We start from the raw sequence: 15,818 nt of genomic DNA, 5'->3' as shown, positions 1-15,818 counted from the left end.
ATAAATGTTAGTTTGGAGGAAACAGTAGGGACAATGTAAAAAAGAAGAAAAAAACATGGTGCAATTTCTAAACAGTTAATGCAGTTTTTTTGTTAATCCCATTGAAATAAAACTGAAAAATCTACATTTAATTCATATTTTGATTGTTTTACTTCAAATCTATTGCAGTGATCTACATTAAAAAAACCCTTGCAGCTTTGTTTAAACACATGTTGACTTGTCAGTACAACTCGGAGGTTACATTTTGACCACATTCTTATGAAGCATCATCTGTGGGATGCCGATCTGCTCTGTCTTCATATATACCAGGGAAATAAAGGCTCACATCAGTGTTACTTTTAAGTGCTACTCCTCAAAACCAGTTAAGGTTTTTTTTGGGTTAAACAGTTTGCGCACCTATACATTTATCATCACGGAGAAAAAGCAAGGCCAACGCCGCACATAAATAATACTGCACACACACACACACACACACACACACACACACACACACACACACACACACACACACACACACACAGAGTTGTATTATTGATTTTGGGCAGTATTTTTCTGACAAGAACTGAAAGTCGAGCCATGAGTAGGCAAGGGATACTCCCTGAACGGTTCCCTGTAGTCTGAAGACAGAAAGAAGGCACAGCTTTAATCCCATTCTTGTTTTTTTAAATACCACAGCCTATTTCACCTCACTGTTAAAATTAAGAAAAAAACGAAAAAGAAAAAGGTTGTAGGGAATTAGTATCTGGAAAGCCAGACAAATGTTTGCCCCCTTGGCAACTTTCCCACCCAGATTTTCAATTCTGCTTCCTCACCATGGGTCCATTGTTTTTCCTGACCTCCACCCACTGTTCTCCCTCTATTGTGCTGCAAGTCATGACAAACTCCCGCAGCCGGTCGTGTCTCTTAATGGAAGATCGTGCTGTCTGACGGCACTGAACTGAGAGCATGCCCTCGCTCGGTTCACTTCCACTCCTCTGCCTCCTCTTGGCTGCTATAAGGCTACGTTCAGCCAAGGCTAGCTCTCTTTTGGAAACTCCACTTTCAGAGATGTGTCCAATCAATGGTTTAATGAATTCCAGTGGGACTTGAAGCTTCAAGTCCATTAAAAGCTATTTTTGGGGCTTAAAGAATTTGTTGATATACAGATTGGCTGAGTAATGTAAAACACTCTGCTATCTAATCAATTCATTTTTCAAGCAAATATTTACTGGAACCTCTTCTCAAATGTTATTAAGATTCAGTGCTTTTAGTCCATGTGACAATAAACTCAATGAGCTTGGCACTGGAAGAGAATTAGTCTGAAAACTCTGCCTTTGGCTCTGGTAAATATAGTGGGCATTTTATATTATAATGTGTCTCTGATAAATTAGTCCAACCAGTAATCAAGGACTATCTGGGGTAATGTAGAAAGACGTCAAGATGATTCCACCAAACACTGCAGTCCCTAACTGGAAACATTAAACAGCATCTGTATTTTACTATATCTAAAAAAAATGATTACAAACACATTGTGGGAACATGTGTGTGTTATAGTCAAGGACAATCAGGGACATGCAAAACCTATAGAATGTAATGTTATGTACCTCAGAATTACAAAAGCTTGTGTCATAATATTAATAGATATTTTTAACACAGATACATTTCATTAAAAGCCACAAAGTGATGTGTTTATTTTCTGTGTTTTGTGTTGTCTTTTTTCTGCCTTGGTGGTTGTAAAAATAAAAGTTCTAAATTCATATGCAAAATATTTTCATACTCAAGCAAAAACCCCCAAGAAACATTAACGTTTCAAAAAACTATTAAAAAAAAAAAAAGCATCCTACTGTTTCTCTGCCATGTCAGCACTCTCTGCCTTTCTCTCCATCATAAAGCCATCTCAGGCTTTTCTCCTCTCTCCTTTTAAGATTTGGTCTTTATACTCTTCTTCCTTCCAGGCTACTTCTATCTGGCAGACTGCCCTACCTCACAGTGTACAAAAGCCAAAAAAATGAATGCACACACACACATATACAGCCAGACATCACAAACAAGAACCGAAATGTGCAAGACATATCTTCTCCCATTCAATTTAATAAATCACATAAGCTAGCCCACCTTGCAGAATCTGCCCGCTTATCTTTTCTCTTTCACCGCAAAACCACGAGCTATTTTTGTCCCATTGTGTTTGGGCTGATGCGATGATGGAAGAAACCATCCCTTTAAACAATGAGGAAGAGAGAGGTATGTGCTCAAGGAAGACAAGGAGGAAGTGATATTTGCAAAAGTGGACAGTGTCTTGCGCTTGGCACCGCCGACTAAACCAGTCTGCCAAAACTATAAGCACAGAGCTGTCACTATCCCAGCCTCAAAATCACTGGCAAAGTCCTAATATGGCAGACCCACAAATAGCTGTATCAAACTATGAGTACTCATAAAGGATCTCCAGCATGTTATTTTTCAAACTTGCGTGGAACTAGAAATTCTAATTGAATGTCACAATAGAGCACAAAATAAGAACAATTCTGTTTGCGCATGCTGGTGCTAATATCAGTAAACTTTGCACCTGTATGGTACCATTATGTGACATAAAAAGGTTGGGTTGTTATCACTTACAACTGACAGGCCACACTTTAACTGTGATTTTATGCCAACTGTGTAAAAGCAGCCCAGAAACTCAACAAAGTGAACAACAGTGAGATTAGATCACACTGTAAGTTGACATTGAAAGTTCCATCATGCCATGTCTTAATAGGAATCGACTGCTGTCTAGTACTACAGGAAACAAACAAAGTTAGAGACACTAATTCTAGACACAAAGCCTACTTTTTTCCTCCAAAGAAGCACATTAAGAATTTTAGGGGTGCAGGGAAAATGTATCAGGAATAGACAGAAGTATTCCAAGCAAACTGAATTCTTTACAAAAATCACTAGGATTTTAATTCTCTCTGCTTTAAACAGTATTTAAAATGACATTAAACTGTATAAATACTCTAAACTGCAGACTTCTTGAATACAAAGGCTAGCTACTTGAATGACTACACCTGAAGGAGCGGAAAATGAAAACTTTTTTGAAGCAGCATGTGGGGCCATATCACAGTGACAGTGTCATGCCATTTTCCCTATACTTATAGTTGATAACAAACAAGGTTGTTGTTAATGTGTGTGTGCTTTGTTATCTGGAGAAAGTACACATGTATAGCCTGCAGATGGTATCAAGTTATTCTTATTATGAAAGGAAATGACATTTTATCTACTATGCTCTTATCGTTTATATTTTTGTTTTACTCAGTACTGTATTATTATTATTTGATAAATGATAACAAAACGTCTTAAAGGGGGCCGTGAGCTTGCTAATCGGAACTAGGGACGTGCTTGTTATGTGGAAATGCATGTACAGGACTGCACTATGCCGTTTAAGCAACTTCTTTGCCCCAACTCAAAGCTCACCCATATCATTCGCCTTCATCTTGCTCATTGTTGTTGTTGTTATGCCTACTTGAGATATAACCAAAGAGATACCAGAGAGCAGTCTCTCACTAGGGGATGAAGGCGACTCTGACAGAGAAGTACACACTCTGGAGAGTCATTCACCATAGAGTGTTTGGACAGATGACTGGCGCAGCCCTCATTCACAGCAGTCAAGTGACCAGCAACAAGACAGGCTGTCAGAAGCAAAAGTTAATGCAAAAAATAAAAATCTGAATAGATTATCTCTACTCCAATAAAGAAATATACTCATCTATACAACCCAGTCACGAGTCTTTATTGAAAAACAGCTACTCAAAGAGGTGTTAAATATTTACATTGTCAAAATTACCCAATACCTGAGTTCAAGTACAACACTAGAAACACTGACGCTGAAGAGAGCAGAAGCCATTTATACCCACAGAAAGAAATTTTATCACATTTAATAAAAAAAGGATTACAAAACAGAAAAGCAATCTGTGTTAAAACATCATGCGTTAAGACAAGAACCAGCACAGACACAGAGAGGCAGGGAGACAGTGAAACCCAAGGTAAAATATATGCAGACACATGTAAAGGCCATTCACTAATCAGAACGGGAATTATAAAAACTCAAATACACACTGAGAACAGATCTGATAAATATTACACTGTTAGAAACGGGCATGTTGAGTGTTAATATCACTTTATGAAAAAAATGTAAGGGCTGAATAGAAATATGACTTATTTTGATTAAATCTAACTGCGTGGTTTTCATCTCTCACACTCCCACGGTTTGGTGTAGAACACAAACAAGCAAACAACAAAATCCCAGCTAATTTTCTTTAAAATATGCCCCTTTTTTTCTCTTTCAGTAATACTTGTTATTGCACTGCAGTTTAACACGAGACATAAACAAAAGTACAACACAAAGACTGCATTTAGGAAAGGAATGCTCCAAATAAGAAAAGTGCAATCACATTAAAGGCCAATTTGCCAACAAAGCATAAAGAAGAACTTGTTTAATAAACAAAACTGCAAGCAAACAGAAATCCCAGACCAAAAACAGCACAACATAAGCTTACAACATCCATTTGCATGCATGTCTACTGGCTTGCAGTCTTGTTTTTCCCAACCTTTGTTGGTACATTCCTGGCATGTTCCTACCAGCATAGATCAGTGGACCCGTGTGACACTGTTGGTAGGACTGTACTATATCACTGTGCGTGAGAGGTCTTGCACATATGCACACATGCTCGTGCATGTGACAAACAAAAACAGGGAGCTATTCAGGAGAGAAAAAAAAAAACCCCAGCTTCATAGTGTTATTAGAGGTCAAATGCTCCACGGGGAACCTTTAAGCTGTGGCGTGTTGAGATCTTTCCGCCACCATACAGCCCAAAGCATTTTCTTTAAATAGTAGCATTACTGGTTCTTTCTGCATAGCCCTTGTTGACTAAGGTGTTTTTATTCACCACAGTAAGAAAACCACAAGTGTGCGTAATAAAACTGATAACAGTGGAGTTCAGTTCAGTTTCAGGATCCTAGTGTTGAGCAAACATGCTTATCAAGACCATCTTAATTCCAATGAAAGGATAGTTAGTGACAGATGTGCATCTCCTACTAGGACAAGGTTAAATGTGATTCATTAAAAAAAAAAAAAAACTCCCTACTGAGCATTGGCTGGAGTTCTGTTTTTGCACAAAATTCTAGAGAAAACAGAATTACGGACTCAACCTGCCAGTCAGGTTTCACGTCAACGACATTCAAATCAAAGACATGATTTGTGTAATAGGGACAATCACCTGATCTGACTTTGTTAAGCACTTTGCTTCTTCTTCTACTATATGTCTACAATTAGGGTATGATTGTATTGAGTAATGCAAAACAGAGTCAAATTGCTTAGGGGTGTTTCCAGGAATAACAAAATAAAGCTGATTGTGAACACATAGGTGTGGCAATAATGGTTAAAAAAAACACTTCAGATATGAGTGTTGCTGCAAGGGTGCTACACTTCTAAAAAGATGATGCTTGGTTCACCAACATCTATTCAATTACCACAGTTTTAATGTTAACACTGAAGACTACTGTCACCAATCACAGCTTTACCAGGCTCAAAACAGGCATTTGGGAGTTGACAGTGAATGTCTGGTCCCACAGACTGCACATAAAGCCAAATAACATTAAGGCAAAGAGTATGTGTTACCTTATTTAACAGTCTAAAATATGATTTTTTTTCTGTTATTTTAGCCAGTTGATAAACAAAAAGAATGTATTTTAAGTTTGGGCAAATTAAACTGCCGACCACAGGTGAAATTTATTTACAAGCTACCTTTCTCCTCCTGAGTTAAGGCATTTAATAATGTCCAGAAAAGTATTCATGCTGAGTATAATTCTGTCAAATTGAAGAACCAACTGCTTCATCATTGCGTCCAAGTGACCATTTCAGCCAAATGTGAGGAAATTCCATGAAAGCGTACCTGAGATATTGAGCTCACAGGGATGGGATGTACAGTTGGTTTAGTGTAAAGTCAAATTTAAAAGAATATATTTTCTCACACACTCGCTCCTGGATGACAGTGGAGGAACAAACATACTGTATTTCACCGGAAATGTTAGTGGTTTATAAGTTGTACAGCCAAACACATCAACTACACTGTTAACAATTTCTAAGAAGACCAGTAGCCAGTATTTTCATTTTCTTAGCTGTAACAGAATGGTCTGCTATCTATATCCCTGACAATACTTACTAAACTGTATCAACAGGTGCCACATTTATGGCATCATTTCATGACCCCCCCCCCCCCCCCCCAAAAAAAAAAAAAAAACACACACACACACACACAAACTCACATACATTTTCATCTAATCAGCAAACCAGACTCAGCCTGCTCCATATAAAGGAAAGCATTTCATCACGCTGATAAGCTCCACGGTAATCACAACCTGAAGCCCTGGCTTGGAATTTATCTAAGGGCTGCAATTATTTACACCCTGCTGATAACAAGTCACTAAGGCCCATATCCCTGCCCACACCACACCAGAAAGTAAGCACTCAGCCATGAGCTGTGTACAGTAACACAGCTACACTTGTGTAATAAAGCCCAGGCTCAGATGCTTGATAGGACATGTAATGCTCAGATGAAAGTCATTAAAAGACCTTTATCCAGAAACACGAATGTCACTGAACGACGTAATTATCTAGAGCAGGGGCAAACTAGAAATCCCTAAGTTACTAAGGATGGCTGGGAGAAGACATGAGAACACGTTGACATATGAGGAACAATATAATGCTTAAAACAAATAAACTCATTCAAACGAGGCCATTCATTATAGCGATAACTCGAGTCATTACGCATGAACATGTTAACACCAATCACACCAATGGATGATTTCACCTGCTGTCTTAGGACATTGGCAGGTTGTTAACCAGGCCTCGTCTAGATTGTCGATTCTTCAGACATTTTTTTTTCGGAGTGTGGGTGTGTGTGTGTGTGCGCGCGTGTTGGGGGGGGGGGGGGGGGGTAACTGAGATGACATAAATGTTAAACATACCTTTGCCATTCTGCCACGCTGTGTACCAGGAGAGGCTGAGGAAAGACGTGAAGAAAATAAGTGCAGTGGCCACAGTTCCATTCCTGAGCCTCATCTCATTTCAGCGATGCCTCTCCTCGGCTGAGTGTCGGGGACCCCGGAGCTGCCGCTGCCTCCCTCCCTCCCTCCGTCTCTTTCTGCCTTCAGGATGTTGAGACGGGCGTAGGCGCAGGCATATGGGCGCTTCAAACGGTAAAACGCTCCGGTTAACGGGGGGATAACACCGACTTCTGCGCTCGGAAACAGCGGGGAGGGGGACACTGCTGTAGCCTCAGCTTCGGCGCGTCTTCTCTTGTCGCTGTTCACGAGACTAATAATACGTGCTGCCGAGATCAGTTACTTTTTGTTTTTCTGACAAGATAGCTTACATTGTGGGTTTTAAGAAAAAGAACAAACTAGCTGCCAATACAATCCATAGTGTTTTAAAAGCCAGTCGTTAAGCTACAAGTTACAAGCAGATGTCATCTCAGCTGTGTGGCTGCTGATCCTCCGGGATAGGCTGCTGGCTCTCTGACGGTGTGCCGAAAGGCTACGCCTCAAATCACGTTGATTCCGCTTCAACGGACAGCAGAATTAAACATAAATAAATACGGCAGAGTGTAGCTAACTCACCGAGCTTCTTCAAGGAAGCAACCAAGTTTTAGCCGCCGTCCCTATCGGTCGACCCGCACACTGCGACACAATCTCTGCTAGCTGCTTAGCCGGTGAGCTAACACTTAAGTTGAAAGCTGCCGGGTAAACTAAACCCGAGCAGACACGGAGTCTCTTTGTGCTGATTGTCACGGAGTAGTTTTATACCTCAATTAACTGACACCCTAAAACGACTTACAGCGCAAAAATATTTTTAAATATATTATATAAATAAAACTGGCGTTAGGGGGGGTTTGGGGGAAAATTAACCTGCCTTCTTAGCCAGTGTATGCAAACTGATTTTCCGGTAAGAACTTTCAAAATAAAGCCTCTGGTGTCGTTGAGCCCCTGCTCATAACACTGGCGGCGGGGGGGGGGGGGGGGGGGGGGCGTTAATCCTGCAATATGAACTTTTCATATCTTTTTTTCTGTTTTTGCACCTGATGTCTCTGACAAAAAAAAAAAAAAAAATGGAAAAAGACAGTCCGCACACCGGAACGCTCCTAGAAAAATATTTTTTAATATCGTTCTTGTTCCAGCACCCCTTCAACTGTTGGATGTGCGTGTTTGGCTTGTATAGTCTGACAAAAAAAAATAATAATTTCTGTTTAATTTTCACCTAAATCTTGACACCATGATTTTTAAAATTTAAATCATCCTCCATACATAGCCGGTAATACCTATGATAGAAATTATAGACTTGGCAGTACCATTTTTAATTGTGAAATTACTAGAGACTTCTAAATTGACCAAGTTCTTGTTTTCCACCGTGCGGCTTTTTTTTTTTTTTTTTAATGCGGAAAAAGCGCACCATCTAGTGCCCACAGTTTCAACAACAGAATGATGATTTTACAAAACATCTGAAAAAAGCACTTTTTTTTAATTAAGATGCCAAATTACAATAATTTACTTGCATTCCTGAACAGAAAAAAATAGTTTTAGTGGAATGTTATGCTTGATTAATTTCTGTGTTATGGCTCAAACTTGAGTATAAAAACGTGAATTCCGTTTGTTATTTGCCTAATGGATAGAAATATAATTTTTAGTTTTAAGCTAGTTTTGACAGACTTCTAAAATATTTTTGTTTTCTTGTTTTTATGACAGGTGGACTAATAAATTTGTTAAGCACTCTAGACCTGACCAAATGATTCGATTCCAGGAAGAATCTTCATTATTAGAAGATGGAGTTTTAAAGGATTTAAATGTCAAAAGTGAAGACAAAAATATTCATTCCAACATGTGTATTCACATGAAGTGAAAAAAAATTTTGCACTCATGATCCCAGTTAAAAGTCAATGAGAATGAGGACACACAAGAGCAATATACAGAAACAAGGAATTAAAAAAAATGTTTTTATTTTGTATAAATAAGAACACTATATATATATATATATATATATATATATATATCTAATATATATATATATCTATATATAGAGTATAAATAAAATTATATATTCTAACATCCAATTATCTCTCTACTATATATCTAAATGCAAATTCTCTATCTCCTATCCATCCCGTCTCTCGGCTATCTATACTATACTCTAATACCTTCTATCATCTCTCTCCTCATCTCTATATCTCATATCTATCTCTCTCTATATAGTCTCTCCTCTCTTTTTTTTTTTTTTTTGTTTTTTTTGGGAGGAGGCTTGTTCTTCATTCTGGTGATATCGGCTCTTGATGCTCCACAACCTCGAGGGGAGGGGGAACAAACAGTGTGGTGCTGGGTGAATATGATGGTTGCAAGATAGAAGAAGGCCCTTTTCCTCCATCTACTGGTGTAGTTGTCTGTGGTGGTGGGGAGGCTGCTGATTACAATCGTTTGTGCGCTCTCAGCAGAGCCTTCTTCTCTGCCACAGAGCAGCTACCATACAGTGATGCACTGGCATAGGAAACACCATACATCTGTAGCATAAGTTCAAGTGAAGCACACCTCAACCTCCTGAGAAAGTAGAGGCACTGGTTTGCCTTCTTAACCAGGAAGGAAGTTTTAATTGCTCTAGGTAAAGTCCTCAGTGAGATGTACACAACAGTACTTAAAGCTGGAGACCACTTCCATGCCCCACGCCCCCCCCCCAAAAACAAGACCAAATTAAAGCCAAACTCAAGCATAGTCACCACTGATCCTTTTTGCACTGGAGCCTATTTGCATATAGAAATGTCATAGGCAGACAGCACAGATACAGTATCAAGCTTTGTTACACAGCAGGTTACTAATCCTGGATCAGAGTTCATTCTTCACCTAGAACACAGCAGCGGGAAACATGATCTCATCTCAAGGCAGGCTATATTTCTTATCAATTTGATAATTCATCAGGAGATGAATGAGTAGAACTGTCAGTAGAGTTTCTTCAACTGCTTGGAAAGATATGGAAAATGTATCTTCTAATGAAAAGAACTCGAGAAAAACTCTTGGAGTCACAAACCCTTAGCTTATATATTCCAGAGTGAATGGGATGCTGTGTTAAAAAAAAATAAGAATACAATGATCTGCAAATTTTGTAAACACATATTTTACTCACAATAGAACATTAGAAGCACATAAAATGTTTAAACAGACATTTTACTATTTTATAAATATATATATACATTAGCTAATTTTGAATTTGATGGCAGCAGCACATCTCAAAAATGTTAGGAGAGGGTCATGTAGCGTCCCCTCTTCTTTTAACAAGTCTGCTGGACTTTTAGATGTTAGATTCAACCCATTGTCGTTGTGCACATAACGAAATGATCTTTCCAGATCACTCATCCACAGAACAGTTTTCCATTTTGCCTTTGTAGAGTTTTTTGTAGACTGGTGAAGCTCTGCCTCGGTAAGATGTGCTTTTTTTTAATACCCAATCATGTTACTGACCTGTCACCAATTAACCAACTTAGTTGCAAAATGTTCTTCCAGCTGTTTATTTTTAACACCAGTGACTTTTCTGGCCTTTTGCTGCACCCATCAAAATGAACTGTTTTGAGATGTGCTGTTCTCATCAAATTCAAAATGAGCTACTATAGTTTATGAAATAGTAAAACGTCCCAGTTGTGATACGTTTTCGATGCTCTGTTGTTAATAACATATCGTTCATTTTGAGACACAAATATGAAAGGTTAACAGGTCCAGGAGACAAAAAAAAAAATCTATATTGACTTTAAATAATATGCTCCATATTCATTTTATTAAAAAAAAAAAAAAAAAACCGACACACAACTCAGTGTGAACAGTGTGAACACATAAAACAGTAATCAGTGCTTTATATAGATTACATTCACAGATGTGATCAGTTTAACTGGTTTATTGACTATAAATACATTCAGGCATCAAACACAGGTAACTGATCTTGTGTGACAAACCAAGATAAGAGAGAAGAGAAAATATAGGAGTGAAGAACAATCTCTCCTTTGTGAATTTGTGAATTCTCACACATTACTGGAGTGATATCCATGCGGCAGACAGCTCAGCTGATCAGCATTTGTAAGCTGAGGATTCAGGCGGAGGGATATTCTCAGAAAGGCGTAGCTTTAAAGTAGTCCTCCAATGGAATGAGCGATGTCCCCCCAACCCAGTCCTGCAGCCAAACCTGAATCAACTCCAGCTTCATGAAGAACCACTTGTGTCCCACTGGCCACTTTGCCATGACAGGATGTCTAATAAAACATAGTGCAACATATCAAAATACATGTCACGTACATCAAATGGTGTTTCCATAAGGAAAACACAGCTTCTCGGTTACCTTGAGAACACTGCCTCCTTTGCAAACTCAAGCTCCTCTGGGGCCACCTCCACCATCTTGCCTGTGAGTGTGAGTCGAGCACATCTGGGATCCTCTGGATCATATACCATTTGCCTTAAAAAACACAGGAGAACATGCAATACAAACAGCTTTTCGTAGCCTTTCAGAAAGCAGCAGTTGTAATTTAGTTGATGTTAGACCAAACAAGCAAACTGTCCCAAAAGCCTCAAGATTAGTGTGTCAACTAAACTTAACACAAAAAAATAAGGAAATTTGTATTTGGTCAGTTATTTGTTGTAACAATGCTTCTTGGCAATAAATCTTATACAGTTGGAAAGCCTGTTTATTTCCCATTAAATGGTGCCACGTTTGTGAGGAAAATGCATTTGTGGGTTGAGCAACAGAGTTGAGTATGTGGGTTGCGCCCATGAAAAACCTGCTAAATGCTCTCTGCCAAAGCCAAACAGCTTATTCTGCTATTGTCAACAATTGTGACACCAGTTGTTTGGTGGCATTTACTGGATTGGATGATTTAAGTCTGAAGACACAAGACATGTTGCCAATTTAACAATTTATTATGTAAAAAACAGGGGCCTCAGCAGCATGTAGAAGAACCATACACAACCACAGCAGCCTGGCACCTCATCATGCTGGTAACCAGTTTGGTCACATACTGCTGTGGGATGGTCTCCCATTATTCAACCAGCATTTGTCAGCCAGTGTGGTTGTGTTGGTCACTCTGGCATGAACAGCACGCCCAAGCTGATCCTACAAGTGTTCAGTGGAGTTGAGGTCAGGACCGCAGGCAGGCTGTTCCATCCTCTCCACTTCCAGTTTCTAGAGGTAGTTTCTGACAAACCTGCTCTGTGGGGGTGAGCATTGACATCTTGGAAGATAGTTCAGTCCCAGACTGCCGAGAAATGGGATTGGCACTGATTGCAGAATCTCATCTCAATATCTCTCTGCACTGAGATCGCCTCCAGTGATGACAAAGAACACATGGCAAGTTTTTCAAGGGCACAACCCACAACTCTGCTGCTCAACCCACATTATCCTTACAAATGTGGCACATTTAAGGGAAATAAACAGGCTTTCCAACAGTATAAGACTGTTAGAACAAAGAAATAATCAACCGAACAAGTTTACTTACTTTTACTAAGTTTAGTTTGTGTCAATTATATTGAAAAATTTTTTGAAGCTCAAAACATCTTCTTCTTCTTCTAGCTGCTCCTTTTAGGGGTCACCACAGTGGATCAACTGCCTCCATCTCAGCCTATCCCTAACATCCTCCTCCGTCATATCAAACCTCTGCATGTCCTCCTTCACTACATCCATCGGCCTCCTCTGAGGTTTTCCTCCTGAAGTAATTACGGTGTGTGTTTAAGAAAGACTCTTTCATAGCTAAGTGTTATTTCACTTTGTGCTTTATTGAATAAACAATAAACCTTGAGGTCAGGCGGTATTTCACCACATAAAAACATTTTGTGCATGTCGAGATTACCTGCAGAATTCCCCCTCGGCCTCTGAGAAGGTGAGAGAAGCATAGGGGTTACTTTTCAGGTCTGCCACAGTGTTATCCATTGGAGTCACATAAAAATAGAGGACTCCGGTGCTGTTGTCCAGTGGTCCATCACTCACAGAGAAGATGTTTCCAAAGGGAAGTCCTTTGATCTGTACACAAAAGTTAAAAGAATTAGGTGCCACATTTACACAATAATAGAGACTTACATTTTTACACAGAAATAAAGAAATAGGTCATTAAAAATGATAATTTGAACTTTCACAAATTGTCTTTGACAATACAGATCCTTTTTGTTTATTTTATATAAATATGTACATTAAATAAGTACAAAGTGTTTTAAAATAAAATAATTAGGTTCCTAAAAAAAATTGACGCGGTAGGTGGTGAACTTCATTAATCAGATTTAAATCAGATTTAAATCTTTATCGGAGTATTTTGAAAGGTGATCATGTTTTGTGTAAAATCAAAGGGATCATATACAAAGGTAGAGAGGTATCTTTTTCATATTATAATAAGAATACGGACTTCTCCCTTAGCCTGCCCTATATATACTTAAATATGCAACAAAAAAATATATAATAATAATGATCCTAAACCAGAACCACTATCCCCCTGTGTGTGTGTGTTACCTTGTCTTGAGTGGAAATGGTGGCCAGGTACCCCCAGTCACTGTAATGAGCTATGTATCTGGCAGTCTTAGCTGTCTCCTGGTGCGGGGTAGGAGAGCTGCTGGCAGACTTCTTCACCTTCTCTAACCGATACGAAAACAGGCGAGAGGAAAGCTGCGCAGCTCTGTCGCTTTCGGGCTTGACCAGCTCTCCGGGGCTCTCCGCGCCGTCTCCGAGGACGCTGGAGGACGGATAAGCCTGTTTCCACAGCCCCGCACTGTCCACCAGCAGCGCCGGGGCGACCTCCTCCGACAAGTCCCCGTCCTCCACCACATCGTTGGAGGACACCACCCAGGACACGGAGCTCCTCAAGGTGTAGCTCTGACACAGACACAGGATGTTGGCAAGCAGTGCCAAGGAAACCCAAGAAGGCCTCATATTATTGAGCTGGGAGAATGGCCGTCCTCCTCCACCCACTCACTCATTCTTGTTTACAAACTCACGTGTGTGTGCTTTCATAACACGAGGATACACAGAGAGAGAGCAATTTCTACAGCGACCCCTGCTGATTCACCATAAGGCAATTTTATCACCAGCCTTTGCCGGTGACTGCAGTGAAGGAGTTCCTGGTGTAAAATAACTGAGTAACTACATACTTGTATTTGTATTTAATTCTAGTGGGGTAGTATCTGTGGCTTCTCAGTCCTATAGAAACTGCGTAAAAGTCCATTCGTCCTCCTTTCCACCATCACTTTCTTACAGAGACGGCTGTTCTAATTTTCTAGTTCATGCACTTTTCTCCTCCATTCTTCATCTCTCTGAGCCCTCTTCTCTTTGAGGATTGCTTCTAAAGATTTGCAGATGCTGTTCCAACAGCATCTGCAAATCAGGCAACACCGATCTGTAATGGCTGAATGATAAAAACATACATGTAGTGCATGGTTAGAAATGTCAGTCCAACACCCAACATTGTTATCTGTGGCTTTAGAAAACACAACGTGTAGACTTATTAAATCAAACACGCGGAGCTACCTGCTACAGGGACCCCTTGTATTATTTTGCTCTTTGTTAGTGCATCTGATGGAAGAAAAAAAAAAGTCTCTGCACATCTGAGCAGGTGTGCATCTGAGGAAAAAAAGCATAATAAAAGAGCTAGAAAATGTATTTCCTGCTGAAAATCCAGTGTGAGAACTAAAAGATTTTTACCTGCACTGCCTGAAATGCTTCCCGAAATTTGACTTGTTGAACCAGCTTGACAGCTCTGCATTACAATAACTTGTTCCTACTACAGTGTAAAATTAACAGAATGGGGAGCTGAAGATTGCACTGAATGAAGCTGAAGTTACTTGCTTAGGAGGGGAAATAATCTCAGTAATTAACACTTTGATGGACAGAAAAACAAATGATTCTGTGAGCAAAATTTGTGCCCTGAGCACCATCGACCTGCTCAAGAATTTCCTCAAATTCCTCGTTGTCCTCATCCTCTGGATCCGCTCCCAACTGATGAGCCGCTCTGGCCATGAAGAAGGAGGCAGCTCTCTGAGGTGAGTGCCAGCATCCTAAATATAAAACAAAATGTTTCATTTTTCCAATAATCATGACTGACTTTGTACATACATCCAGAGTATAGCTAAATTCTCACAAGCAGGATAAAATTTTCAAAGCTTCTTTTAAAAGAAAAATAATTTCAAATTATAGCACAATATTAATCCCCTAGGAATTCAGATTTATTACTTTTATAGGCTTTATATTAGGGAAAGGCAGTAGGAAGTCATTTTTGGACGATTCAACCACACCCTAACTCCTGCCATGTATGGTTTGATAAAACAGGTGCACCAGCAATTTCAGACTAGAATGGATACAAAATCACTCTTGATGGTGTGCTAATTTTAACAATTTTTCTAAATATGGCACCTCAGATTTTCAGTCACATTTTAGCTCTTTAAAGTGGCCCTGAAAATCAGCAGTCATTCTAGAGTCTATGAGGGTCCCAGGCAAAATTTCATAAACCAGTGTTTGTCACCATTATGTTATAAATAATGTGACACCAACAAAAAAGCTTGTCTACTCAATAACGCCAAGTTAGATAATATTAAACATCAAAGTAAACAAATTAAATATTGTGGCACAAGTAGAAGTTACATTCCCCACGTGTCTCTCCCTGAAAGTCAAGGCAAGACTGATAGCATTTAGTTCTTAGCATTAGATTTATTCATTATCTGCTTCAGTCACTGCTGTCTTATCTTTTTCTGCTCTTCCTGTTTTTCACTCATCCTCATTTTTTGTTAATTATCTTCTATTGTTGTCATTAGGT

At 39.4% G+C, this 15,818-nt stretch overlaps 2 protein-coding genes across 4 annotated transcripts in view; both read right to left on the bottom strand.

Moving 5' to 3' along the window:
• Positions 1-7,927, bottom strand: part of mgat4a (alpha-1,3-mannosyl-glycoprotein 4-beta-N-acetylglucosaminyltransferase A) — a 28,818-nt gene extending 20,891 nt beyond the window's left edge. For both annotated transcript variants that reach the window (XR_004021703.1, XM_030758524.1), the window contains exon 1: positions 6,979-7,927. Coding sequence is in view for 1 of the 2 variants with exons in the window: in XM_030758524.1 (XP_030614384.1) it covers positions 6,979-7,072 (94 nt within the window). In the remaining variant the exon portion in view is untranslated. The remainder of the gene's footprint in view (positions 1-6,978) is intronic.
• Positions 7,928-10,147: 2,220 nt separating this feature from the next.
• On the bottom strand, positions 10,148-14,027 carry creg2 (cellular repressor of E1A-stimulated genes 2). 2 transcript variants are annotated; one of them, XM_030758216.1, is made up of 5 exons: positions 13,526-14,027; positions 12,876-13,045; positions 11,375-11,488; positions 11,248-11,288; positions 10,148-11,127 (listed from the first exon to the last, which is right to left on the bottom strand). In XM_030758216.1, the coding sequence occupies exons 1-5, from the start codon at positions 13,940-13,942 to the stop codon at positions 11,099-11,101; spliced, it is 771 nt and encodes a 256-aa protein (XP_030614076.1). In that variant the 5' UTR covers positions 13,943-14,027; the 3' UTR covers positions 10,148-11,098. The 2 variants fall into 2 exon arrangements, with proteins under 2 accessions (XP_030614076.1, XP_030614075.1); XM_030758215.1 differs by having other exon boundaries at positions 10,148-11,288; positions 13,526-14,023.
• Positions 14,028-15,818: the final 1,791 nt, after the last annotated feature.

This window comes from Archocentrus centrarchus, chromosome 21 (genome assembly GCF_007364275.1).
Source record: "Archocentrus centrarchus isolate MPI-CPG fArcCen1 chromosome 21, fArcCen1, whole genome shotgun sequence".
Taxonomy (NCBI): Eukaryota; Metazoa; Chordata; class Actinopteri; order Cichliformes; family Cichlidae; genus Archocentrus; species Archocentrus centrarchus.
This window is presented reverse-complemented; position numbering and strand designations above follow the sequence as displayed.